The 23,649-nt window shown below is 41.9% G+C and overlaps 1 protein-coding gene across 3 annotated transcripts in view; it reads right to left on the bottom strand.

The window, feature by feature from the left end:
* GAB3 (GRB2 associated binding protein 3) overlaps positions 1-23,649 on the bottom strand; it is a gene marked incomplete at both ends in the record, with an annotated part of 64,405 nt that overhangs the window by 21,705 nt on the left and 19,051 nt on the right. For 2 of the 3 annotated variants that reach the window (XM_080719465.1, XM_080719467.1), the window contains 3 exons: positions 1,038-1,519; positions 2,013-2,205; positions 4,872-5,175. In XM_080719465.1, the coding sequence (XP_080575591.1) occupies positions 1,038-1,519; positions 2,013-2,205; positions 4,872-5,175 (979 nt within the window). The remainder of the gene's footprint in view (positions 1-1,037; positions 1,520-2,012; positions 2,206-4,871; positions 5,176-23,649) is intronic. The other variant, XM_080719466.1, reaches the window with a different exon arrangement.

Genomic DNA, 23,649 nt, shown 5'->3' with positions numbered 1-23,649 from the left:
GTGACAGAGGGGGCACAAGGAGCTATGGGTACATGATTCTGGGTCACTGGATGGAGATCCCTGGATGGTATGCCAATGGACCAAACTGATGGGGCTGGGTTAGAATTAAAATGGATGGGAACAGCTTGGTAAAAAGCCACATCACTAGTGTACAGTCAGAATTTTGTTGTGTAATGTTGGAGATTGAACTCAGGGCCTCATGTATGCTAAGCAATTGCTCTATACTGAAGTATATCTGCAGCTCTTTATTTGATTATTGGGGGGTAAGGGGGATTGAATCTAGGGCTTACTACCTTGTAGCTACACCCCCACCCCTTTTCATTTTGAAACAAGCTCTTACTAAGTTGCTGAGGGTCTTGCTAGGTTGCTAAGGCTGTCCTTGAACCTGTAATCCTCCTGTCTCCACCTCCCAAGTACTGAGATAGAGGCATGCACCACCACTCCCAGTATATTTTTAAATTATATTTTGAGACAAGGTCTTACTAAGTTGCCCAGCTGCCCTGGAACTTGTCATCCTCCTCCCTCAACCTCTGGAGTAGCTGAGATTATAGGCATGGGTCACCACACCTTGAACCAGTTAGAATTTTGAAAGCACATGTCAGGTGAGGCTGATGGAAGTGTTGAGGACTAAAAAGCTCATTATGCATGTGAGAGGCTCAGAAGGGAATGGAGCTAAGCTGAAGTGAAAAAAACCTCACCTTACATATGTAAGTGTGTGTCTGAATGATTCCATTAGCAACTCAGTCTCTGGTGAGACACCTACCACATGAGCAAGGACTCACATAGACAAGCCCATTGCAAGGAGCCAAGGCTCCAGCTTCTTGCAGCATCTATAGCAAACTAAGTATCTCTCCTGGTGGCCAGGCTCAAAGAAGTAGAGGCCACTGCCTTCCACCAAGGTCCCCATTAGGAGACTGGACTGGCTCGAGCAGGGAACACAAAGTCCTCACATGGACATGAGGCCTGAAGAGGAGCCAGGCAGGGAAGTACTTGCCCAAGCTTCTCTCTGTTCCTGAATCTTTGCATCTGACACTTACCTTTCCAGGTTCTCATGTGGTCTAAACCAGAGAGGGAGATTCTTCTTGGCACCAGAGTGCCTTCTGGCTTCTTGTTGCCACCCTGTGCACTCCACAGGAGCTGCTCCTCCTGGCGCCGTTCAGAGAGATGGCTTGGCTTAGGGGGCCGGGGAGGTGGAGTGTTGGACAAAATGTCTAGTTCTTTTGGCCCACAGGGCAAGGAAACTTGGTTTTTATCTGCCTGAATGGTAGAATTTAAGGATGTCTCCAGCAGTGGTAAAGAAGACAAGTGCTCTCTGGATGGCCCATTGGTTTCTCTATTCCAGAGCAGAGCAACCTGGGGCCTTGTGGAAGGAACCTCCTGAGGGCCATTCCCATGACGTGAGGGATGGATAAAGGTACTGGAGGGTAGTGGTTGCAAGCCATCCACAAAAACATCATCAAACGAAGCCTGTTCCAATGAGCGGTCAGAGTTTGACCAGCTATCGCATCTGGTGGGAAGACTGAGGAAAGAGAAGCATGAAAGTTTTAACTGAAATGCAGCTGTCCACTCACCACAAACCCCATACTGGCCCCATTCTTATTTCTTCAGCAACACCATTTGTTCCACTTGTAGATCCACATTCCCTCTACAAACCCGTCACACCAACACCTCAGTACAAAAAAAATGTTGTTGATTTTCTTTCATCTTCTAAGCATCAGATACATATGAAAATGCAAGGTTAGAAATGAAAACCACAACATGAAATGCATGACTCATTTCGTTTAGTGTGCTATATGCTTCATCTCTCATAATGGTTGATAGCAATCTGTCTCTACCTTGGCTGTGGCAAGAAGAGGGATGCAAGAAGACACACCCACTAGAAAACACTTCTACTAACAGACTGATTTGGTCAGGGACACCAAGCACATCTCAGAGACAGCCTCTGCAGGAGGAGGCAAAGTGGGCTCAGTGAGCAGAGAAGAGCATGCTCAGACCCTCAGGCATATGCGTACCTGGCATGGTGCAGTCTTCCACTCTCACAGTTGGACAAAACCAGATAATCAGGAAGAAAGAGCAACTCTGACTCACTTCTGGTTTCCTCAGTGGCTACAATATTAGTGTTTGGGACATCTCTTGGTAAGGAGAAGCTGGCAGGGGATGGCTGGAGGGAGGAGGGCATGTGAGAGAGGCTCTCCATGGAATCTGCTGGAGAAATCATTTCCCAGGTTAGTGTTTTAAGAATGGCTATAACACTCACTCACAATTTCTCTAACAGCATCTAAGAAGCCAAATAGAAGATGCAAATCACAGCTGGTGTTTGTACTGATGGAAGAGACCATTTCCCCAAGCTATAAACAATGTCTGGGAAAGAAGGCCAATGTTCCAGGAGTGAAGTGTTGAATCAATTATAAGAGTAAAAAAACCAAGCATTCTTGGCCTCAAAATCTACAGTTAGACAGTCTATGCACAGCTTCTTTATGGCCCTCAGCAGCAGCCCTGCATCATTGTTTATCAGCTTGAAAAATATACATAAGTGTGCACATATGTATTTATGCATAATCAGTCTATCTGTACATACTTACATATGAACTTATGCATGTATGTATACATGCACAGATATAAAGCTATGTCTATTTGTGTATATATGAAATACCTACTATTGCATCTACTATGTGACCAGAACTATGTGAACCATGATGATGCAGTAGAGAAAAAGACTCTGCCCTTTCTGAGGTTTACATTTTAACGGAGGAAACATATAAATAATCTTGTTAATGGTCTTTATATGTACTTGGTGCTATGTGCATACATGTTTGTATCACTTTGAACCTCACTATGATCTATAATTATGTTGTGACAATAAAAGTATATTTTTTAAGAAAAGTAAATGGAAGGAAAGAAACAGGCTGTCCTGCTGACTGGAGGAGCCCATGTTCCTGAAACAGCCTAACATTCTATCACCTGAGAATATGACCCTCAAGATGAATTTGGATTAGGAACCAATGAGAACTCCATATCAGAAAAGGCCAACAAAAACTTGCTTTTATTTCTCCTTTGAATCAAGTTGGCAGGATAGGATTCCTGATTCAGGCTGTCCTCAAACTCTCAAACTGCCTGGGTTCAAATCCACGCTCCACTACTTAGCCACTGTGGGCAAGTTAACTACTTGTTTTCTCCAAGTTTCTTTATCTACGAAGTAGACATAATACTAGTACATGTGCAACAGAGCAGTATGGGGGATACGACAAGTAAATATGAAAAAGGATTTTAGTGCAACTCCTAGCTAGGTTACCCACAATGTATTGAGTACTCTGTGGTTGCTGGAGACAACGCCAAAAAGCTATAAACTTGTTCCTCCTTATTGCAGTTTCATTTTCTGCAGTTTCAGTTACCTGCAGTCGACTTTGATCTTAAAATCTTAAATGGAAAATTCCAAAAGTAATTCATAAGTTTCCAATCATGGGCCATTCTCAGCCATATGATGAAATCTTATACCATACACTTTGTGCTGCCTGAGAAATGAGATCCCTTTATCTAACATAAACACACTATATATACTACCTGTTCATTAATCACTTGAACATCCTTTCATTTATCAAAGTGGCATCACAGTCTTTGTGTTCAATTAATACTTATTTTGTTTAATAGTGGCCCCAAGGCTCAAGGGTCATGATGCTAGCAACTTGGATATTCCAAAGAGAAGACATAAAATGGTTCCTTTAAATAAAAAGGTGAAAGATTTTTACTTAAAGAAAGAAAAAAAAACATATGTTGAGGTTGCTAGACTGGAAGTACGAACAAATCTATCCATTAAATTGTGAAGAAGGAAAAGAAATCTGTGCCAGTTTTGCTGCCATACCTCAAACTACACCTTCAACTGCAAAAGTTTTATGGTTATATTTGTAATATAGGATACCTGCTTAGTTAATATAGAAACAATGTGTATGTGCATATGCACAAGAATGGTACACATGTGTACATACACACAAACATATATATATGGGGTTTGGTACTATCTGAGGTGTTAGGAACCCAGCAGGGGTCTTTGGAACATATTTCCTGCAGGTATATTTTGGAATCATAACAGTATACATGTGTATGTATCTAGCTTGGGTTGAAGGTAGGAAATTTGGTGGACAAGTTGGTCTTGGAGGCTCTGCTCGGTTTGCATGATGTCAGACTCTCGCCAGGATGGACTTCATTGTGACACACTCTTCTGTGTCTTTTCCGGAGAAAGATGCAACTCTGACTGTCCATCGCCACCTAGTGTTATATGTGTATAGTTCAATGGAAAATGGAGAAAAATAACAGCAGATATTGAAATGGTGAAGCAATTGTAAACCACGAAATTTAGGAATAAGGTTTTGTCTACTAGATTAAGAGGTTAAAAGAAATCAGATTCAAACTTCCATATTTTGAGGATTGGAGCATGATGCAATAATGCCAGGGCTCAACAACACATCTGTGAAGGTAAGTGAATTGTAACCCTAGGTTATACCTAGTATTTTACATGGGAAGGGTAATGTGTGCTCTGTGTGTGTGTGTGTGTGTGTGTGTGTGTGTGTGTGTGTGTGTGTACCTACTCCTGGGTCAATTGTTCTTACAGACCAGAAGTAGCTCAGAGCAAATTTATAACTTTTTCCCAACAGAGACCTCCAGTACTCAGTGCCTTCCATATTTGGACCTGAATCTTAGAACCAGGTGAAATTCATTTTTGGTATGCATTATATTTGGTAGGAACATATCTGAATATAAATTAGCCACTAAAATACTCTCAAGGAGGGAGGCTTGGCACCTTGTACCATTTTTCTCCAATATGCGCACAGCACTCTGGATCATCCCTTAAAACTCAGGAGCCCCAATTCTCTTACCTGCACTGTCCTCCAGATGGCCAAGGTTACAGACCTGACTGATGCTGTGCACCCACACCTGCATTTCTTCCTCAGTCTTGGCCACCAGGTAGAATGTACGGGAGGTGGTCTTGACAATGAAGACAAAATTATTCTGGAATTCCTTGCGAACGAAGCCAGGGCCCACATGCTTCCACACAGCACACTCGCTGAGATCTATCACACGAATAGGCTTGCTGGAGTTCTTGTTCCTATAGTACTCCAAGACGTCAGGGTTGCCGCTCATGCGTCCCCGTCGGAGGACAAACCAGCGCTTGCGCCAAGCCTGCAGAGGAGATTCACCAAGGAATTGCTAGACTAACTGCTCCAGCAGGGGAGAAGCAAGTCAGCTAATCCTAATGACGAGACTAGTAGGGCACCATCAAGTCTGCTTTATGATTTTTTTTTTTTTGCGGGTCTGGGGATGGAACCCAGCGGCATTCGACCTCCGAGCTACACCCCCTCCCCTATTTTTTTATTCTTTATTTTGAAACTGGGTCTCACTGAGTTAGAGAGGGCCTCACTAAGTAGCTGAGGCTGTCCGTGAACCGTGATCCTCCAGTCTCAGCCTCCTGAGTGCTGGGATTGCAAGTGGGCGCCACCACGCCTGGCTTATTGTATGATTTTAAGGAAAGGTCTCTATTGGGAAGTCTAGAAATTTAATTCACAACCAAGCTTGGAGAAGGAAGTAGGAAGCCTCTTTGAGTTCCCTCTAGTCTTCTATTTAGGTGCTCCTTTCTCATCACATGCCACTGGGCCAGCCTGCATGTAGATAGTGTCTCCCTGTTGGAACTTGAACTTAGGGAAGGGCAGTGGCTGGCAGGAGCACTTTGCTCCATTGGAGACTCTCCATGTTGCAGTTAGCAAATGCCAGTGGAGAGATTTATAGCTTTGTGGTTTTCTCTCCTGTGAAGTGGCATGTGTGACAGCAGGAAGTGTGGGGTTCGCCAGAAGGCATGGTGACCAGTGGGACAGGAAGTCTTTTGTATCTCTAACTTCATTTATGCCTGACACTTTTATAAGGCTACCAGCCCTGACCAAGAGACCAGGGGAAAAGGAAAACCATCATTTGGAGTGCTGTCAGGTCTCTCCCTGCTTCTACAACATGAGACCTGAGGTGGCAGAGAACCCAAAGAAGCAAGGAAAAATGAAAGTGAAGGCTAATTGTCATGAAAGACCTGCAAGTATGCCTCATAATCAAAAGCCCTTCCAATGCGTGGCAAGGGACCTTGAGCTTAAGGAGGTCAGTCACACCGTGTTGGGGTGGAGCAGGTGACCCCTGGCTTGGTTCTGCCTTTACAGGCAATAAAGCTCTGAGAAGAGGCTTGCCCCTCAGGAGATGAACAAGGCCACATGAGTAAGTCCATGCTTTCAAGACAGAAGAAATAACAGCATGTTTATATGCTCATGGGGACGATGTTGGAGAAAAAGATAAATGAATGACTTAATAAGATCCTGTTGCAAAAACGAGTAAAAAAACCACTAAACACCAGAGAAGGGGCTGGAGTATTGTAGGGGGTCAGGAGCACAGAAGGTGGGGAACAGGCTCTGGCATCAATTAGGGAAGAGAACAGATGGGATAATGTCATGTGTGCCTGCTGAGGAAAGCAGCCATGGGTAGGCTGAGGTACCCCAAACTTTCCAAAGGCCACTCTGGTGGGGAAATGTGAAGAGGAACTTTGCTGCACTTCCCAAAAAAAAGGTTCCAAAAGAGGATGTCGAACTAAGCACAGAAGCAAGTTTCACACTAACTATTCTTAGCGCCAGAGGGAGAGCAGTAGAGATAAGCTTGTGTTTTCAATCTTTTGAAAAACCTGTCAATAGTCTACTATTATGCTGGACACTCTGTAGATAGCTGGGACACCACACTGAGCAAGCCACAGGCCTTGCCACTCACAATTCTGTGGGCAGTGGGGGAAGCTGAAGTCAGTGAGATAAGTGCTATGATAAGGAAAAACCAAGATGCTATAGGAACACACAAGAAAGACATCTCTGTCTGATCAGCGCTTTGGGGAGGTTTCTAGGAAGAAGTGCTAGCTAAACCGAAGCTTTGTGAAAGTACTTCAGCAGGGCTGGGTGGCAGGTGTGTAGGCAGAAAAGAAAACAAATAGCCAGCCTCAGAATAACTTGAATAGGATGTAATACAGCCATGGAGCCAAAAATGCAAGATCACCACCATAGCCTCCCTTAGGTTTTTAAAATATACCTAAGATCTATCATTATGCAAAAGCAGAAATAATGTGTCCTGGAGCTCTTGGCCCATTTGACCTACTTGAAGCTAAGTAGGTCAAAGGCCGTTTCTTCAGTGGGTAAGTATGAAAAAGCTTTTCCACAGCAAAGGAGATGAACAACAAAATCAAATTGCAACCTATGGCCTGCAAAAAAATTTTGCAAATCAATATCTGAAAAGATGATAATATCTAAAATTTAAGTAACTCTTACAACTCTTACAACTCAGTAGCAGTTGCTTGGGAGGCGGAGACAGGAGGATCGCGCAGGTTTGAAGCCAGCCACACTGGCTTAAGACATCCTGTTTCCAAATTTTAAAAATATATATAAAATAGGTCTGGGAGTGTAGCCGGGAGGTAGAAGGGCTTCCAGGAACCCCAGTACCACCAAAAAAGAAGAAGAAAAACAAACAACCCAATAAAAATGGGTAAAAGACATGAACAGAAATTTCCACAAAGAAGACATACAAATGGACAATGGGCATATGAAAAATGTTCAACATTAGCCGGGTGTGGTGGCACACACCTGTAATTCCAGTACTTTGGAGGCTGAGCTAGGAGGCTTGCAGGTTCGCAGCCAGCCTCAGCAACTTTGCACGATACTCATCAACCTAGCAAGACCTTGTTTCAAAATTAAAAAATAAAAAACAGGATTGGAGATGTAGCAAGAATGCCCCTAGGTTCAATCCCCAGTACTACAAAAATAAAAAAAGACAACAAAAAAGCTCAACATCACTAATCATCAAGGAAATGTAAATTAAAACCACAATGAGAAACCACCTCACAACTGTTAGGGTGGCTATTGTCCAAAAGACGAGAGGGCTGGGCAGGATGGTACATGCCTGCAATTCCAGTACTTGGGAGGCTGAAACAGGAGGATCACAGGTTCAAGACCAGCTCCAGACACTTAGCAAGGCTCTCAGAAGCTTAGTAAAATTCTGTCTCAAAATAAAACAGCAAAATTGGCCTGGAGGTGTAGTTTGGAAGCAGAATGTTCCTGGGCCCAATCCACCAGCGCCAAAAACAAAAACCAGAGAAACAAAACAACAACAAAATCTCAAAAAAATATAAGAGCAAACAGAAGGCTATCAATTGTAAAGAGAAGAAGGAACCTCTAAACACTGTTGGTGGGGAGGTAAATTGGTACAACCATTATAGAAGCTGTATGGAGGTTCCTAAAGAAATTAAAAGGAAGTCAGGTGTGGTGTAATTTGTGTAAATGTCAAATACACATAGATGATGAAACAAGAGTAAGGCTTAAGAGGAAATGGAGTGATGTAGGTCAGAGAATAAAAATATAACAAGATGAGAATAAAAGTTTAAAAGTTTTATTGTATTGAGGGTTTTGCTAAATAAGTAGATTTTAGTTGCTCTTGTCACAAAGTAACTGTGAAGTGGCAGAAATGATAATGATAATGTATACAGTAAAGTAAAAATTTTAAAAAGAGGCAGGTGTGGAGTTGTGCACCTGTAATTTGAGTACTTGAATGGCTAAAATAGGAGGATCACGGGTTCATGTCCAGCCTCAGCAATTTAGTGGGGTTCTTCAGTAACTTTAGTGAGACCCTGTTTCAAAATAAAAAATAAAATAATGAGCCAGGTGTGATGGTGCACACTTGTAATCCCAGCATTCAGGAGGCTGAGACCTGAGGATTGCGGTTCGCGGACAACCTCAGCTTAGTGAGGCCCTCTGCAACTCAGTGAGACCCGGTTTCAAAATAAAGAATAAAATATAGGTCAGGGGGTATAGCTCAGAGGTAGAAAATGCCCCTGGGTTCAATCCCCACTGCCTAAAAAGGAGGAATAAGAAGAGGTAGAAGAAAGAAAGAAAGAAAGAAAGAAAGAAAGAAAGAAAGAAAGAAAGAAAGAAAGAAAGAAAGAACAGGGGTACAACTTATGGATTACATGATATTTCAAATATATATATATATATATATATATTATATATCAAAATTTTTAAATGTGTCTGCTGATTTAACTGATAAAAACAAAATGCAAAGAAGACAAGTCAGGACAGTAGTCAATTATGAGGAAAGGAAGAGGTTGTTAATTAAGAAGGAGGGACTTCTACCATTCTCTTTTCCAAATGGTTCCTGGCTAAAAGGCTGTTCACCCAATAATAATAATTCATTAGGACATACATTGTTTTATGTGATTTTCAATGTTTGTGTTTTCTTTTGTGATAAAGAAGATCTATAAACAATTCCTGTGGACAGGGCATGTTCATAGATTCATTTAGCAAATATTTACTGAGTGCCTACTATGTGCCTGAACATGTAAGGAAAAAGGATGCAGTGTTTTTCAGGGAGTTGGTAAGCTGCTGGGTTGAAGAAGGAAAGCAGAGGCCCATGCTCGAGGTCTAGCATGAAGCAAAGGGGGGCTGTCTACAGTTAACGGCAGAAGTGAAGACAAGCCTGCATCAAGTGGATCTAGAGAACAGAACCACTATGTAAACAAGTAGCCACAACTACAGCTTGGAGAAAACCGAGTACAAGCTGAGAGTGGTGGTGGCACATGCTTGTAATCCCAGTACTCGGGAGGCTGAGACAGGAGGATCACGGGTTTAAAGCCAGCTTCAGCAACTTAATGAGTCCCTTCACGACTTAGTGAGACCCTGTTTCAAAATAAAGAATAAAAAACAGGCTGGAGGTGTAGTTCTGAAGCAGAATGCCCCTGGTTTCAGTCCCTAGGACTACCACCAAAAAAAAAAAAAAAGAAAGAAAGAAAGAAAGAAAGAAAGAAAGAAAGAAGAAAGAAAGAAGAAAGAAAGAAAGAAGAAAGAAAGTTCAAAAGGGGATGGTGGTGCTGGATTGGAAGCCAGGAGACCTGTATTTGAATTTTGAATCACCTTTTTGTGTGAACCTGAACAGGCAACTTGATTTCTGCAAACCTCAGTCCTGATGTCTGTAATAAATGGAGAGAGTAACTTACCAACTTAAGTGGTAGTGTTGTGGTGAACCAATGAGAAACAGATGGCAAAATATTATCAATTTGAAAGTAATTTCAGCAGGGCACACACTTGTAATCTCAGTACTTGGGAGGCTGCGATGGGAAGATCTAGGTTCGCGGCCAGCCTCAGCTACTTAGTGAGGCCCTCTGCAACTTAGTGAGACCCTGTTTCAAAATAAAGAATAAAAATAATAGGGCAGGGGGTGTAATTCGGAGGTAAAAATGCCCTGGGTTCAATTCCCAGTACCGCAAAAAAAAAAAAGTAATTTATAAAACAACAAATGTTATTGTTGTTGGCCCCCAGGGCACGTAAAGTCACTCACCCTGGAGAAACTGTTTCTTCCCTTCCGAAGCCCACATCCCCTCTATCGATGGTGAACATTGAGGGCTTTTCCAGCTCTGACCAGTCAAAAATCTATTTCCCATCAGCCTTTCCTGTTACAGCCACAAGGCTGACTCATTACCATACCGCCAGTACCATCTCCAACAACAAAAACCTGTCACATTCTATAACCTTGTGAACAAGTGTTTGTTTTTAGAAACTGAATGAGGCTAAAGTGGACTCCCTTGGGAAGGTATGACTAGGTCGCGGCTTGTTAGCTTTGATGGAATTGTTAGAGGAATAACTGAAATCTATCCTTCTGAATGTGAAAGCTATGCACTGTTCCCCTCTTAACAACCAAACTTGCTACTTTCACAGTTTACAAATACCTCCTAGTTTATCTCTTAACACACCAGAGTAACAAAGGTGAAGTGCCTGTAAGTCTGAGATAGGTCCTTGTAATGGCAGACAGAGGATAGTTGGACAAAGACTTGAATCCGAATTTCCCTGTTATAGGCTAAATTCTAGTTCCCCTCTCAAATTTATATGTTGAAGTCCTACCCCTCAGCATCTCATGATTTGACCTTGTTGGGAAATAGAGTCTGCATGGTCCCTAATAGAATGACTGATGCTCTTATAAAAAGGAGAAATTGGGACTCAGAGCTGCATAGAAGGAAGACAGTGTGAAGAGATATAAAGACAAGGTAGCCATCTGCAAGCACATGAGAGAGGCCTGGAGCACATCCTTCTCTCTACATCCATTCTCAAAAGTAGAAATAGGGTCATACTAGTCATGGAATCTAGGCTACTCTAGACCTGCCCTAAGAAAGCTTAAGAAGATGAATTTGAATGATCATATTGATCTAAAAGTTATTGAACTATCTTTGCAAACAAAGTTCAGCACATTTTAAGGGAAGACAACAAAATCTAGAAACTCAATAATATAATATTTACATACAGCTTCCAAAAATATTACTTAAGTGCCAAGAAGCAGGAAGATGTGAGCTATAACTAAAAGATAAAACATCCATTAGGATATCCAAATATAACACAGATGATGGTATAAGCATAAAATAACTCTGTGTGTGTGTGTGTGTGTGTGTGTGTGTGTGTGTGTTATTAAGGATTAAACCCAGGGGCATTCTACCCCAACCCTTTTTGCTTTTTGTTTTAAAACAGGTACTCACTAGATTGCTGAGGATCTTTTTAAGTCGCTGAAGCTGGTCTTAAACCTGCAATCCTCCTGTCTAAGCCTTCCAAGTACTCAGATTACAGGCATACACTATCCCCAGCTCAGAAATATGTATGTTAAACAAACACCTCTGCATGTTGTGATGCATAAAGGTTACTGACCAAGGATGAGAAGGGAAGAAGTGAAAAGAAGATGTAGAGAGGATAGAATTAACTGGACTGTGATCAGTAACAGATGAGGGATAAAAGAGGAAGCATACTCCAGAAGAGCATTCTGGACAGCAGTTTGGCTGGAGCCTTAGCATAGATAAGGATCAAAAGCAATTTCATGAAACATTTTTAAACCAGCAACTTATACCTCAGGATATAAGTGTTATTAAAAGAAGTAGAATGCACCTTTCTGTGAACCACAGTCCCAAGGTAGACTATTTCATAAGTAAATTCTTCATCTTTTATGGTCTATGAACCCCTTAGAGAACACGATGAAATGCATGGACCTTCTTCCATCAGAAACATGCATGTGTATACATGAGTACATGTCCTCTTTTTTTGTGTGTGTTACTGGGTATAGAAACCAGGAGCTTTTCTACCTCCATGCTATACTCCCAGACCTACCTTATATTTTTTATTTGGAAACAGGGTCTCACTAAGTTGCTGAGCACCTCACTAAGTAGCTGAGGCTGGCTTCGAACCTGTGCGATCCTCCTGTCTCAGCCTCCCAAGCGCGGGGATTACAAGCGTGTGCCATCATGCCTGGCTTACATGTCCTCTTTTTGATACTTGTTGTTGTTCTTTCTTGTTTGAAGTTTGTCTGTCCTCCCTCCCCAGATGCCCCTACACACACACCATGTGAGCTTATCTGCTTTGATTGTTGCTTTATTCTCTGGGCCTAGGTAGTGACTGGCACAGAATAGTTGCTCAGTAAATATTTATTAATGAATTCCACACGTGATTTCATGGCATCACAGACCTAAGTTTAAAACACTACTCCTGAGAAACACGGCTAGTTTTGTGGGTTTATAATAAACCTAATCTCCAGGATTTACTTATCACATATTTATGCACTAGGATCTGGGAATATAATGGTGAACCAGATAGGCATGATAATTAAGCTGGAACTTGGACTGTCAGGCAAGGCTTAGTAGTAGATTTTCAACTTGAAACTAGTAAATGCTCTATGCAGGCAATGTAGCATGTTGTCCGCGCTTAAGCTGGACTCTGAGAACGAATGGCCACTGCATACCTAAGGTGAGCACTTACCAGTTAGTAAGAATAAAGGCTGAGATTTAAGTGCTTTATTCCTGCACTCAATTGTACTTGCATAGCAAAATAAACCTGGCTGGGTTATAGCAAGTTTCACTTCTTTGGCTCCAGAATTCACTCCAATAAAATTGAAGAGGCCCATCTGGATTGTATCCATTGTTGAAAGACACTGAAATGAACTGAGAAACATCCTGAAAGTCTCTGAGGTTGTAAAGAGACACTTCTGATTTAAACTGTTTTTCTGGCAAGAGTGATTACTGTCCCTTTGTTTCAACAGAATTGGCCCCCTGCCCCCTCTGCAGTGGTGAAATCCCTAAGCTATGAAATCATTTCCTTTGCATGTGCACAGGATGGGTCAGCAACCTGCCTCCATGGCCAACTCAGGCGGAGGGAGCAAAACAGACAGCTCTCTGCATTTGCAGCACTTGGTCTTGATCCTTCAATACTGCTGTCATCTCAGCAACAGCAGATTTTTACTTAACCTGCCAGAGGGAACTATGTGGGCCTCTTCCCCTTCCAACCCATGGATGTGCTACATACTGTCCCAGCCAAAGGCATCTAGAAATCCAGGATTTTCGTGCTCAGATTCTTATTGTTCTGATTGCTTACAGGTGCTGGTCTCCTTCTGCACTGCTTTTACAGTGACTGCATTGGCCAGCCTGCAGGAGATGCCTCATATTAGATGAGAAAGAATGTTGCTAAGAACCTACCTGGACCAACTCTGAAAGGCTTTCAAGTTGTGTGTGAATTGGCCTGTTGGAGAGTTCCTCACAATGGCATAAGGAGAGAGGTGCAAAGTTGAAAGTGGAACTAGTTTGGGAACATCTGGAGTTAGAGGCAGAACACAGGAATCCTAGAAACCAAGACACACACAACAAACATAAACTGATCTCCAACTCTTCCTGGAACCTTAGGCTGCCTTAGTCCCTAAAGTAACTTTAGCAGTCTTGCACAGAGCTACACACATGTACACATGTATACATAAAGACACATACAACAGGTGACACCTACAGTAGCTCTTGGATGGTATCAATGCCATTGGTTGGTCCATGAGACTATGCATTGTGGTACTGGGGATTGAACCAGGGGTGTTCTACCTCTGAGCTACATGCCCCTATTTTTTTTGAAACAGGGTCATGGTAAATCCTAAGGCTGACCTCAAACCTTAGATACTCCTTTCTTAGCCTCCCAAGTACTGTGATTACAGGCATAAGCCACCATTCCCAGCTCTTAGATATTCTTTACAACTTCCTACAAATCTAATGATTTCAAAATAATAAATTTATTGAAAGATAATCCAAGAGGAATATTGTGTGTGTGTGTGTGTGTGTGTGTGTGTGTGTGTGTGTTGACAGTAATTGAATCCAGGGGTGTTCTACCTCTGAGTTATAGTGTCAGCCCTATTTTATTTTTTATTATTGTGTACTACTGGCCCTGAACTTGCAATCCTCCTGTCTCAGACTTCAGAATACTGGTATTACATGTGTGCATCACTGCGCTCAGCTAATCCAAGAGAATAATTTAAAGTGAATGAAAAGAAATCTAGAAAATCTGGGAAAAAATAAAAAGCATAAAATAAGATGCTTGATTTCAACCCAATGCATCTATAATTGCTTTAAATGTAAATGGACTCATTCTAGTGAAAAGATGTTTATCAAATGTCTGGAGTGGGACAAGCCCTGGGATGTGTACAGGGGGTACAGCAATGCTCACAGTGGTTCAGTAAGCCAAGTTCTAGGCAAAGTACTATCATAGAGTGTAATACATGGATGAATTTGAATCTGTAAGGAGGGCTGGAGTGACAGAGAATGAAACCAGAGATATGGCATTGGCCAGATGATGGAAGACAAGTTGAGGGTAGAATTGAAGGGACTGAGTCACACCAACTGCACATGGGCCATCAGAGAGAGGAAAGGGTCCGTGTTGAATCACAGGCTTCTGGTTTGCAATTGGCAGGTAATATTATATAATATATTATCAAGGACTCAGAGTCCCTTGCATGGAACAAGTGCAAATGAACTTTCACTGATGCCCTTTTTTCTCTTCTAAGTTGATCAACTTACATTTATAATCTTGTGAAGTACTCAAGACAGCTACTACCCTAATTTTCCAGAAAACAAACTGGCATCCAGACAAATGAAGGGGCCCTCACTGAGTGGCAGCAATCTGATCCTGAGTCTCAAGGACCTCCATTCAGTGTTAAGAATATTTTTTTCCAAATGAATTGTAATTAAAGTAGAGAGAAAAGAAAGGTGCAGTGGGAAGAGGGTGCATGCCCATTCAAGTTGCTTGGTGACTCTTCAAGATAGCTTACATCTTTACTAGGAAGGTTTGCAGGCTGGTCACTGCTGCCCTGTTCTGAAGTTTACTGGGAAGGATTTGAAGGAAAACAGAACAAGTTACCCTTAAAGTCGTGTGATAAATCATTTTCAACAAAGATTGTTTTATCAAGCTGTTTCCCCAGATTTAGCTATTTATTAATTCCAAAGTGGAATATTTCTTTCCCTTCAATGCAAACCTTCTTCTTTGGAGTCCAGAAGACACAGAGGAAAGAAAGGAAAGAGGAATAATAAGACTTTGCTTTGGTCTGATTTACTGACTTTTCATTTCCTTTTACATCCTTCCTTAGCCCTGTTCCTCTGACTATGAACAAGTTTCCCCCACTGTGTTTCTCTTGTTCTTGTGTTGCTAATGACACACACTTAGTAAATACTAGTTAGTGTTTAGGAAACGTAACAACTCAATTACTAACTGCCATTTGTAAGGCCTCCAAGAGTCTTGGATGTGGTCCCAGAACATGAAATGAAAGAAAGCATTTGGTAACAACTTGGAGATTTTTGGTAACTTCCCAAGACCTGCTCCTCGAAGCTGAGATCCCATTCTCTTTCCAGGGGCTACACCGTCAATGCACTCAGGAAGTTCATACTGTGTTTATGGAGTTGCTGAATTGGAAATCATTGAAGAAATTGAATTCTGGTTAACATTCTCTTTTCTGCTGAGCTTCACTCCAGAGGGCCCTTTCTCTCCACCTTCTGCTTCCTTGCCACAAAGGCCATGGAACCCAAGGGCAGGGGGTGGGAATTTCCAGGAGCAGGTTACATTGCTCCTCTCTATCCTGGCTCAGCGCCACTAGCCCTGGGATTGCTGGTGACCCTTCAGCCTGATGGCCTGTAACCTTCTGCTCCCTGCCAGATAGAGTTGGGACTTGTCCCAGACATGGAATAACTTCCTGTGATTGTCCTGGAGATGGCCTGGCCCACAGGATCTACTTCCATGGCTTGTCAACATAGGCAGAAAAGTCCTGTATCTCTACAGTGTGGTGGGCCTTGGGAAGAGGAATCCTGATGAGAAATGTTCAGCAGAGATAAGTGCACCAAGAGAGCTGTGTTTAAGCACAGCCACGCTCCATGACATGAACTTGACCTTCCTTGTGTATTGTCAAACTAAGTGCCACTGAACATCCTGGCTAGTTTCTCATTATTCCTTGTGCGGCAGAATATCAGAGGTGATTAAGAGCAGCTAATCAAATTTGCAGGTGTCACAGACCTGGGCAGGTCACCAATACATTAGGTACCAGGATCAGAATGCAAAATAGTGAGTTGAAACAATGAGCTAAAGCCAACTTGGGAATAAAGTTACTTTAAACTCTGGTCAATTCTGTGATAGCTTAGGTGTGTGGAGTACAATGGAAACACAAAATTGATGATCAGGTCTAGGTGAAGATTCAAAGAAGGAAGTGATGATAGAGCTGAGCTCACCACATAAAAATGGTAGAGAGGAGGCACCTCCAGAAACAGGTGCTTGCAAAAAGGCATGAAATTAAGCTTTGTCTAAGCACCCTCATGCCAGAGTGTTAAATATAAGTAGTAACGTTGACGCAACATTATAAAGATGATTAATGTCATAGGACCACATACTGGCAAATGGTTAAAATTATGTTTACTTTACCACAAAGAAAAAGGACTATCCTCACATCCATGAAAAGATACCACAAAGTAACCAAAAGAATGGAGCAACACAGATCCCTCCAGATATGCAGAGTGATAATAGTAGTTAACATGCATGTTCTAGAATTGTTCCAAGTGCAGCAGGGGGAATAATTCATATCATTCATATCCTAACACTTTTTATACTATTCTACACATATGCAAAGAGGTCAAACAACTGTCTGAAGTGTACAAGCTTGGCAGAGGTGGCTTCCAACTGAGATCATCTATCTCAGCCTTGTTCCTAACTACACACTGAGAGCCATGGGGAGAAGCTGTCATTCACTGACTGGGTCAGAGGGCTCAGAGGCACCAGAGAGGAACTGAGGTTCCCCAGAAAATAATTTGAATCAACCAGGGCTAAGGGAGAGCAGGTTTAAAAGTCTGTGTTTAAAACAGCTCAGTGGTACATGTAATCCCGAGTGGGGGAGGGAGTAAAGAGAGAATAAATGAAGGTGCAGGACATCCTAAAAAGGGTATCAGCACCCACTAGCAGTCAGCCAAGAGCCAAATGGATTTTTATGGGGTAGTACATCAGTTCTAAGTACTACTCTGGCTGGAGAAGTTGCCCAAACCATCCCCGAGCCTCTGATCAACATATAACCATGAATCAACAGAAACCACTCTGCCCAGGAGACCATGGGGACCAGTGTTTACTTAAGCTCTGGTCTCAGCACGGGAGAATCTAGGGCTCCAGCTGACTTAACCCCTGGTACCTGAAGAGAAAAAGAATGTTCTCATTTTCAAACTGGGTTTGTTACTTTCTTGATTCAAAGCACATCTACTAGAAAGAAGAATCCAGCATTGTTTACAATTCCAGACAAACTCCCGTGGCTTCTTCACTGCTGACCCAAATACCCTTCCTTTCCTCCCAAGAACACAAGCCAAAGTTCAGAACATATTTGTTGAATGAATCCATGAGCACTGGTCCAAAACATATCAACAAATATGCCCAGACACGACATCACCAACCAGTCTCACTTTTGATTCTGTGTACTAGCACTAACCTCAGGTTTGCCTCGGTGCAAAACATTTTGGTTCTTTTCATTCCTTTTGGTGTTTTCTGTGGAGGGGGGCTATACAAGCACATACTCAGCAATCTTCATTATTTCTGCCATCAATTTTAGAAACTTCTTTTTCAACACTGGCAGTCACATAGGGCAAACAAGAGTATCTTGCTTATCTTTGTGTTTGCTATCTAATAAGATCGGATGTTATTTCCTATGTGTTATGTCCTCTTGTTAATTGTTGTTACTGTACTTTCCCATTTTTCAATTGTGATATTGATCTTAATTATCCTAATTATTAGGAGATTCATAAAGGTAAAAGATAGAAAATTTTCACAGTTTTTCACATACTTTATAAGTTTATATTATAAACAAAGACAGCACTCAACATATAGGAAATGCTCACTAAATACATGTGAATGACTGACTGAATAAATAGATGAATGAACATGTGTTTTATTTTTATTTATTATTTATTATTTATTTATTTATTTATTTATTTATTTTGGTGGTACTAGGAGTGGAACTCAGGGGTTTTCTACCTCCAGGCTATCCTCCCAGACCTATTTTATATTTTATTTTGAAACAGTGTCTCACTAAGTTGCTGAGAGCCTCATTAAGTAGCTGAGGCTGGCTTTGAACCTGTGCGATCCTCCAGTCTCAGCCTCCCAAGTGCAGGGATTACAAGCGTGCGCCACCACACCCGGCTGTTTTTGTTTTTGTTTTTTTTTTGTTTTTTTTTTTTTGGTGGTACTGGGGTTCCTGGAAGCCCTTCTACCTCCGGGCTACACTCTTAGACCTATTTTTTATACTTTTTATTTGGAAACAGGGTCTCCTAAACCAGCGCGTGCGGCTGGCTTCCAACCTGCGTGATCCTCCTGTCTCTGCCTCCCAAGCGCGGGGATTACAAGCGTGCGCCACCACGCCCGGCTGTGTGTTTTATTTTAATATAGCAAAAAATACTGACCTTTCTGTTTATAGTTTTTCTTCTACTGTCATGTTTAGAAAGGTTTTCCCTCATCCCAAGAAATTCAACAACATTCTCTTCTAAAGATCATATTTCATTTTCTTTTCTTTTTCTTTCTTTTTTATTTTATTTTGTGGTACTGGGAATTAACTCAGGGGAATTCTACCTCTTAGCTACCATTCACAGCCCTTTTTATTTGGAAACAGGGTCTTGCTAAGTTGCTGAGGCTGGCCTAAAACCTGTGATCCTCTTGTCTCAGTCTCCCAAGTACTGGCAAGACAGAAGTATACCACCATGCCCAGCTTCATTTCCTTTCCTTTACATTTAAAAACAACACATCTGGAATTCATTTCTTATATCTATATTACGGCAGACTAGTCTATAGTTTTCTATAATATTGTAGTCTTACCTAACTTGGTATCAGGATCATACTAACATTTTACAATGAATTGAAAAAGTTTGCATTTTTCTCTGTCTAGTTTCAAGAGCATGGGAGTTGCCTATTCTTTAAAGTTCAAAAGAGCTCAAATATAAAAACTTTCTGAGTCAGGTATCTATCTTGAGGTTTATCTGACAACAATATTCCTCTTGTATATTTACTTTGTAATATTGACAAGACACCATATGAGGCTATAAAACTAAAGACTGTACTTTCCTTTGGCAAGGTGCTATTAAAATTCTCATTCAGTGTGCAAATTCAGGCAGGGTTAAATTATTACTTAAACCCCATTTTTAATTTGTAATTATACCATTCACATAGCCAAAGACCCCAAACCGCTGGTTTCTTGTCAGCACTGAAAGCCACAACATAACAGACTCACTTGTTGTGAAATAGGAAGTCATGACCCAGCGGCGATGAACTGAAATAACTACAAAAAAAGATGTGTGCCAGGGGACCAGAAAGCAGCCTTGCTGTCATTTTGCTGTTGCCACCATTTAGTAATAGTCAGGACTTTATCTTACATGAATTGAGGTAACATTCCTATCCCCGGAGAAAACAGAATAAGCTGAATTACTTGGAAAAAAGTGTCCAGTGAAAGGCTTTGTGAAGTACTGGGGCTACAGATCACAATAGAGCATGATAGATGTTGTAACCCAGGGAAGTCCAGGGCCCGCAAGGGAGGATGGGAAGGTCTTCACCCACACACTTTGCGGGTCACTGGGACGTTCTTATGAGGCCCTACTTGGCAGGAAGAAAGTGTGTTTTCAGGCACTGGACATGATCCACAAGGGAAGGAACCCCGACTTTGATGTTGCCCACTTTGAGCAGTGGGGAGATGACGGTGTTGAGCCAGTGCGCTGTAACCCCTATGCTCAGGGCTGACAGCTTTGAGAGGGAGACAGACAAGTAAACAAGAGGGGCTGCTCCACAAGGGAAGGAAACCAACTTTGATCCCTATTTCCACTCCAACACCCGCCCTGAGCTACAGAGCCAGTCGGCAGATCTGGAGCCATCCCAGGCAAAGTTTCCCAGCATGCTTCTGGCCCATCCAGCCTGACTGAAGTGGGGGGAGGCCCCACCCCTACATTTGGAGGCCTTTCCTACTCCAAGATTATGAAAATATTTTCTTACAATCTTTTGTTTATTATATTAGTTTAATTGGGAGATACCAAACAAAACACAAAAAGTCTAAAGGAACAGGTTAATTTCTAAAATCTCAAAAATATCTATATGGAGAACTGTACCTTTAAAAAATCACATAAAAAGCTTCTACGAAACCCTAAGACAAATGTAAATGATCTAAGAAAAAAAACAGAGACAAAGGACATAAATAAGCATTTCATAGAAAAAATAGAAATTGCCCTGAAATATATTCCGAAATTGCTAATTAAACATGAGGGCTGGGCAAGGTGCACAGCCTGTAATTCCACAATTTGGGAGGTTAAGAAAGGAAGATTGCAGTTTCAAGGACAGCCTCAGCAATTTAGTGAGACTTTCAAAAACCTAGCCCTGCTTCGAACAATAACAAAAAAGGGGTGGGAGTGTAGCTCATAGGAAGAATGTCTCTGGGTCCAATCTCCAGTACCACATACACAAAAAAATAAAGTATCCTTGCCCATGAGATTATCAAAAATTAAATATGTGCACAATGGATGTTATTTTATAGTGGCTTAAAATCAGAAAGAAACAAAATGTTCATCAAAAGGTTAAACAAAGCCGGGCGTGGTGGTGCACGCTTGTAATTCCAGCATTTGGGAGGTGGAGACCAGAGGATCAGAGTTCTCAGACAGCCTCAGCTACTTAGCGAGGCCCTTCACAACTCAGTGAGACCTTATTTCAAAAAACAAAAAGACTAAAAATAGGGCTGGGGGTGTAGTTTGAAGGTAGAGTGCCCCTGAATTCAATCCCCAGTGCCACCAAAAAAAAAGGTTAAACAAAGTCAGGCATGGTGGCATACCCCTATAATCCCAGTATTTGGGAGGCTGAGACAGGAGGATAACAGGTTCCAGGCCAGCCTCAGCGACTTAGCAAGGCCTTCAACAATTTAGTGAGACTGTTTCAAAATTTTAAAAATAGGGCTAGGAGTACAGCTCAGAGGTAGAACACCCCTGGGTTCTATCCTCAGAACCACACACCCCAAAAGAAGATTGAACATATTATGAGCTAAAGAAGCAAACCACCTATGTATCGTCCTCTACCCTGGTCTACTTTTACTCCTCTCAAATGTTGGTGCTCATTTTTCATGATTCCTTCAGTCCCCTTTTTCTTATCACATTTACAAGCCTGAGTGAAATGAAGTGTAAATCCAGTAATTCCAAAGTAAAAGCAACTTTTAAAAAATGAGTCCATACTATTTGCAAGATATTTTTCCAGAATGTAGCCCTTGAGGTGGTTTGGATCCCCCTTCAAAACATATCATCCCTCACACTCCCTGCCTATCATCTGGATCGCTGCAGTAGCCCCTGACCTGTTCTCTCTATGGTCAGTGTAACTGCCAGAGTGATCCTGTTGTAATTCACTACAAATTATGGCATTTCTATGATCAGAATCCTCCACTGCATTCCTCTCTCACTCAGAAAATGTCAAAATAATTTAGCCTCCAAACTGTGTATGAATCTCCCACTCCCTGACATCAACCCTCTCACCTCATCTACTCCATCCCTCATTCCCTGGGCACCAATTAAGCTCAGTACTCTGGGAACCTTGTCTATTCTGTCCCCTAATTAAGGGTGGAGTATGCAAATTCTTAGATACTTCAACTTCCTCGCATACAAGCAAAGAGGTCTCCAGCAGGCCGAAAGCAATCCCTCAAATAGGAGTTGAAAATGAAAGCCCCTCCAGTATTGGGGAACAGGGACACATCTCCATTGTCTTTCTGCAGTACTGGTAGTCAAATATGAATGGGTCATCTTTAGTGACTACTTATGGATGCCTTTTAGAGAGTTTGTCACCAAAGCATTTGGCCTGCTGAGGAAACAGGTCCCTGCCTTGCTTCTCTGGTCATGCTCAGGTTCTGAAGAAGTGGTGTTTTTGTTCTAACAAAGAAGTGTAGAGAGGCTTTTCAGGCTTTTTCCCATGAAGACAAGGTTTTTTTTTTCCATCCTTACAAACATCTGTGAGTAGAGCTCATCTAAAACACAATGTTCAGGTCCTGAAGAGTAAGGTATTTCTTTGGAAATAGTTTGCTCTGATTTGGCTTGTCACTTGTCTGTGTTCCTTGATCATGCCTGGGTCTGGTTGCCTAGTCACTGGCTTTCTGGCTACTATACTTTGCAGATGAATAACTATCATCTCAACTCTTTTTTTTTTCTTTCTTTTTTTTTGTGGTGCCAGGGATCAAACTCAGGACCTCACTGCACATTAAGCAAGCACTCTACCACTGAGCTATATCTTCAGCCCTCACCATTTTCTTGATCATTGATCTCCTCACATATCAATTCCTAAACTGGAATAGGTTTCATCAGAAAGAATAGGAAGCCTTGCTTTGGCTTCCAGCCCAAGTGGCTTTCTCAAAATCAGCTTTATTCAGTGGCAGAACAGCTACTCCCCCCCCCCTTCTGCCTTGTCTTGTGCTTCTTGTCAGTTCCCTACTGGTCAGAGCTCTGGAAAGAAGGAGGGGTGACGGGCAGTTTCCCCAACAAAAGCAGGCCCTGGCTTGAAGGGAGGAGTCTCATTGACATGCTCCCCAAACTAAGACTTATATCCCATGCTCCTTCTCACAGCACCTAGACAACATAATCAGTGTTCAAAGTCTTCTTGACAGACTGGAAAAATTACCCAATTGCAAAAAAACAGAGATGAAATTTAAAGGCAATAATACAAGATACTGTTCCTGGATTTAAACAAAACAGCCATAGCACAAAAACAGCCTGGAGAATAGATAGCTTAGCAAAAGCACAGAGGAAAACTCAGTTCACTTGACAGGAAGCTCCGTGTGAGTCAACAGCGTGGCGTGGCCAGAACAAAGCTAATGCAATCTCCAGCTGCACATGAAGAATGATCGTCCTGCTCCGCACGGCCCTGGACAGTCTAAGTGGGGGCGAGTTTACTGAGTTCTGAAGAAACAGACCAGGCAGTGAAGGAACCCTAGCATGCTCTTCTATCCTAAGGAATGGCTGAACAATTCTTAACTTTTAGAGTAGATAATTGTGAAGCTCTTGAACTGAAAAAGAATTAGGTGAGTTTCATGTATTCCAGAGAGGTAACACCAAGACCAATTTCTCACGATCAGAACTCTTGCACAATTATTTGGGAAGCATGTTACATAACCACTTTCCTGTCTCTGGAAGTGTCCAGATTACAAATGGTCAGCATTAGGGCTGCTACAATTCATCCTGGGCTAATCCCACTTCTCGATGTCCAAATCTGTAGTAATCCTTCTCTCATATACCTTATAATTGAGTAA

The sequence above is a fragment of the Muscardinus avellanarius genome (genome assembly GCF_963383645.1).
Source record: "Muscardinus avellanarius genome assembly, chromosome: X".
Classification (NCBI taxonomy): domain Eukaryota; kingdom Metazoa; phylum Chordata; class Mammalia; order Rodentia; family Gliridae; genus Muscardinus; species Muscardinus avellanarius.
Note: the sequence above shows the minus strand (reverse complement) of the source record. Positions and strands in the feature narration are given on the sequence as shown.